Genomic DNA, 5480 nt, shown 5'->3' with positions numbered 1-5480 from the left:
TTCACGAACCTTCCAACGGGGCTTCGCCCCGAAAACCACCGCGAATTGCATCGTCGGACCCTAATAGACCACGAAAAGTTAATACATAGCTATGCATCTCAAATAACAACTAGCATCATGCTAACCTCATTTTATCCCAACCTCATACCAATGTCATGTTAATCTTACGCCAGTTTTTTGTATCTTATTGTAAACTATCCTGTCATTTTTCTGCGCTTATCGAAAAAAAAATATCGCCTGCAACACGGGAGAAAGAGGATTTCGACTTATGTGATTGCTGCCCTCGTTTCTCTCGGGCGGCAAGCTACCCACTCATCAAAATCGTCTGTTTTCCTCCCTAGTTGTACAATCTCCTATGTTTTTTCTGTTACTTGAAAACCTGGTCAACATCTTCCCCATTCAAATTATTTAATAGCTCCATTATAACCCGAGCCTGAAAGAAGATTTATACCCTTGATCTACGGGTCACCCAACTTCTCTAGAGGAGATTCTCGATACCCGGGAATCTTTGCAGTTATACCATGATTTTCGCCGATCCGGTATATATATATCATTAAATATAACAAAAACATTGTCGACATGTTTCGGTGAAGAGGACTGAAAGTTTCAACGGTCATCTTGGATCTCTATGCAGAAAAATCATAAATATGTAATACTGAATTAATTTTTGCATATGAATATAGTAAATGCGTATTTGTATAAGTTTTACAGTTACTGAGGTTGTATTCGTATAAGGAATAATTAAGAATTGTGTGCCGTAAGATGCCTACAAGATTTGGAACAGACTGGTACACGTCGAAAAATTGCATGAAACTTACATCTCCATTTTTCAATTACCCGTGAAAATGTATCATGTAAATAATAATGCCGCTTGTAAATACTGAAGTACACACTGTTTACTTGCATTTATTATTACATTTTAAACAATATTGCCATATGCTCCTCAATCCCCCAAGTAGTAGCAATTGAATATGATACATTCATACTCAAGAACTATAAATAATCTTTAAGATTTACTTGCAATCTTACCTCCATCTTGATGCAAATATTCGCCGTGCTTAAATTCCTCGAAGTAACTAGGAGCTGCTGCTGAAGCTCTTACAGCTTCCCACAATTTATGTCTATATGATCCCATATACTGACTTTCTACTCCATATGGTAGTGTATAGTTTCTAAATACATAAGCCAGTATACGTTCGTGATTAACTATTGTTGAAACAGCTGAAATCTACATAATATTCAAAATATTATATACGTAATGTTTATATCTTACATTATGAATACCAGTAGTATAAACAACGGTTAAACCCTTTATAAGTCACAGAAAAATCCCTACTTTTGTAGCCGAGCGAACGGGGTTGGCGGTGGGGGCACGCGGACGCTCACGAGTGCGTGTAGGTAACTTTCGGGATAGTGCCGTACCTAGAAGTTGAAGAACACGAATATTTTGTAATATTTCAATGAAACATAAAGACTTAATAATATTTTATTTGCATTGATATAACCCATTATCTAAAAAAGAGTTAAAACTGACAGATTTTATTTTCAATGAACGTTTTAACCTTATTAATCGATCACTATCGAAAACCATATTACTGTATTATACATAGTATGTTAACAACCATTTTAATTATACTATTCAGACAAGTTAACGTCGTGTAAAGAAACACACAAGTCTTCTTTGACTCAGATTACATTAAGAGATTGTTTTCAGTGAGAATAAATAACGATCTGAACGTTCACCATAAATAAAGGATACAGAAGGTTAATAATTATGTCAACTATTACATTTGTTTTTCTTTTAAATTTTTAATTTAACCTAAAATATTATTCATTCGTTATCTATAAGCGGCATCGGGAATCGTAGCAAAAAGTCTCAAGCGGCACTTCTGAATTACGCCTAAGCGGCGGAACACCCGGGCCCACGTATACACTAAGGTACGTTCACTATTGCGTGACGGCATATTATTGGCTCATGTCCGAATGCTCCCTTCCCAAATACCCGTAGTCTTATTTCGGGACGTTTTCGGGCGGTGTGACTTATAAAGGGTTGAAGTCATTTCTGAACTTTCGAATTATGTTAAAAAACTACATGTCAATACAACTTGACAATTTATTTACATTTCTGTGCATTTCATTATATTGAGAGCATTATAGTTAACAAGTGTAAATTCATGACCATTCCGAAGAAATCTCCACTTATATAAATAACGTTAATCCTTTGAAGCATGGTGGTAACCCACGTTGCCACCTTAACTTCTTCAAATTTTGGCCATTTTATTTCTAGTTAACGCATTTAGATCGATTTTTTTGTATTTTTCAGGTATGTTAGCAATAAAAGAACGTACAAAGAGTTGAGTAATCATAAATATTTATTGTTAAAGTCATATAAATAAACAAATATAAAAAACCGGGGTATTTTTTAGAAAAACTCATTATTGACAAAGTTTTTTAAGATTATTTCTTGAACTTTTGTACAAAAGGGTATTTAGGGCCGCTTGTTCCCAAAATTCAAGATGGCGGATCCAATATGGACGACCAAAATGGAAAAAATTTCTGGATTCGGATAAAATTTGGCACTCATGGGTTTTTCGGATTGCTGATCACAAATTTGAACTAAAAATTGAAAATTCAATATGGTGGGTCCAATATGGCTGACTAAAAATCGGAAAACGATGAAAATCTCATGAAAGTGTATATCTGGAGGTTTCGGGATCGTTGCTTAATAATCCGTGGTATACATTCGATATTTTTCGCCATCACAAAAATCACGAAAAATATTTCAAAATCACAAAAAGAAAAAGTCTTTGTCGTAAGTTCTGGGTAGTGCCAAGAATAAGTGAATTTTTAAATGGTCAAATTTTAATTTTACATCCGAAATTAGTGACCCCGAACACCATCAAAATTTATATTTTCACCAATATTATCGCGGTTATTCATTTCGGTAGTCACTGAAGAAAATTGAAAGTTTAGTACGTCGATCTTTACAACTACCTTTACTTAAAGTACTGACAATGAGTAGCAGGCCATGCGCTTACGCCTAATACGTGCGCGAGATACAAGACAAAACTCTGCAAGATCATCAATATGAAAGGGCACGTTGAACTCGAAAATGATCAATCAATCTTTCGCGAACTGCTAGGAACTCTACGCATAATCTCTTACATGTCTTCGGATTCCATGTGACCAAACGTTTCCACCCAAGGGTCAGGGAAATCACTGCGATGTGCGTACCCATATTTTTATCGTAAGTGAACGGACCATCATACAGGGCAACTGAATGAACTCACAAGGAACATCACTTTAGTGTCCCCCTCCAATTTTAATGAAACTCAACTATGTTGTAGCGCTTGAAAAACTAAGAGACACGTCTTCTTTATCGGCATAAAAACAGTTTTAGGGGGTAAAATCAACCCCCAAAGTTCGGCATGTCGAGGGGTAATAATGCAGTTTCACCTAGAAGGGGTCGACCGATTTCAATGAAACAAAATCTAAAATGTTTCTCATCACGAGTAACGAAAAGTGTACCTAAACATTAAAAAGAAATTGTCTCTTGTGGGGATAAACCAGCCCTCAATTGTTCTTTTTTTACCACATTTAAAAAACTTACGATTGGAATTTAATGAAACGCCTACCATTTGAAAGAGAAAGTAAAATTACAGTTTACATGTTTTTGCTCTCCTGCATACCGATGCATGAATTTCTGTATAGAGCCACTTCCCGCGCAATTTCGTTCATATTGTTCGTTCGGTCGTACACGAACTGAACAATATAAAGACATATAAATATTGAAACGATTGCCAATATTCAGCGATCTTTACTTGCTACGTATATTATATAAAATTAATGTTGATAAATTCTATGTTGAATCAATCGTTAAAACAATACAGATGTTACAGTAAGAAAAATGTAGAGGGCGTATATTTACGCCTTTCGTATACATTGATAGATTTGTGAGGGCGTAAATATATGCCTTTCGTAGTTAAAGATTTAAGGCTTATCAGTAGTTTCTCTACATTTAGCACATAATCATTAATAATTTTGTTAACGGCCGCTCGTAACGTGGCGTTTTTCATAGGATACTACCTTAGTAATTCTAAAAACACATCAACCACAACAAAAATATTCTGGACACCACCTATCGCCCGTGGAAGTGAGCCATAGAGATCCACGGTAACTAGTTCATTTTGGCCTTTGGTTGAAACTATCTAATACTCGACTTCCCCAAATAAGTGCAGGGATTTTATACGTTGATACAACGCAACTGGATGCATGAACGGATGCGAACGATTACGTAAATGCACAGCCGCTGAGACTGCTAGGTTGAGGTAGAGAGGGTCAGAGTAAGCGTCAGGTAAATAGTGCCGGAAACAGAGCAATTGATCGAGAACGTAGCGGAACGAATCAGAACTATAAAATCAAAATTCTTCCACCTGTTATGGGGTAAGGTGCTATTTATAGTATAACTCTGTGCATGAAGAGTAAAACATAGAAGGCGGAGACTGGTGTGACGGATATGTGTATCCACTGTCCCCGTTTGCAAAACAAACTGGCGGGCTCTTGCCCCGTTTTCGATGCAGTTGTTCGATTTGCTGTGCAAGAATGAACGGAACACTTGTCCCTTTCTAATGTGAAGCACTTGCACTATTTTAATAACGAGTACTTGCTCTGTTCTATTGACGAAGTCACAATCCTTTCTCGTGCGTGTCTGCTTCATCGGCTCACTCTGACCAGACTGACTGCACCTCGTCGTTCCTCGACGCTGGTACCCACAAGGTTACTGCATAAGCATTTTCAACTTTAGCGGATGCCCTTATAAGGCAACATTACTTGCAATTTTCAGAACTACGATAGCATAGGAACCTAGGGTTCCTAGCTCCTTTATGCTCGAGGTGGTTTTTAGTATAAAGGTAAGGTCAAACCTGTTGACGACGGACGCTGGTAAGCGTATTCTCGTCTCTTGATACTTAGAGATTGCCTTGGAGACATAACACCTCTCGGTGTGACCGTGGGATTTGATCGTGGGATACAACACACCAATTAATAAATTGAGAGTCTCCACCGGGGCTGGTTCAGCTAATTCGCGAAGGCCAGTAGTATAAGATTGGGGGTTCTGGATATAGATTCCTGCACCGACATAATACCGACACTCTAGAATATTCGAAGGTGGGTGTCCGTGCTAAGTTACCGTCGTGAGCTCTATGATTTTCGGAAGTGATGTCATCAGGGGTTCTGGATACAGATTCCTGAAACCGACATATACCGACACTCTAAAACCTTCGAAGGTGGGTGTCCGTGCTAAGTTACCGTCGTGAGCTTACGATTTCCGGAAGAGACGTCATCAAGAGCCCTCGATTCCAAGAATTTTCGTTCGATTCCGGGAATTTTGCGTCATATTCCTGGAATTTCGCGCTCGATTCTAGGAATCACACGCGATCGAGAACCTTCTAGAACATTCTAGAACCTTCTAGAACATTCTG

At 37.8% G+C, this 5480-nt stretch overlaps 1 protein-coding gene across 1 annotated transcript in view; it reads right to left on the bottom strand.

Moving 5' to 3' along the window:
* The window catches only part of LOC107270155 (calcium-independent phospholipase A2-gamma-like), a 14038-nt gene extending 12787 nt beyond the window's left edge, over window positions 1-1251 (bottom strand). Inside the window, exon 1 of the mRNA XM_015744890.2 lies at window positions 1030-1251. Within this exon, the coding sequence (XP_015600376.1) occupies window positions 1030-1135 (106 nt within the window). The 5' untranslated portion in view covers window positions 1136-1251. The remainder of the gene's footprint in view (window positions 1-1029) is intronic.
* Window positions 1252-5480: the final 4229 nt, after the last annotated feature.

This window comes from Cephus cinctus, unplaced genomic scaffold, assembly GCF_000341935.2.
Source record: "Cephus cinctus unplaced genomic scaffold, Ccin1 Ccin1_scaffold0707, whole genome shotgun sequence".
Taxonomy (NCBI): domain Eukaryota; kingdom Metazoa; phylum Arthropoda; class Insecta; order Hymenoptera; family Cephidae; genus Cephus; species Cephus cinctus.
Note: the sequence above shows the minus strand (reverse complement) of the source record. Positions and strands in the feature narration are given on the sequence as shown.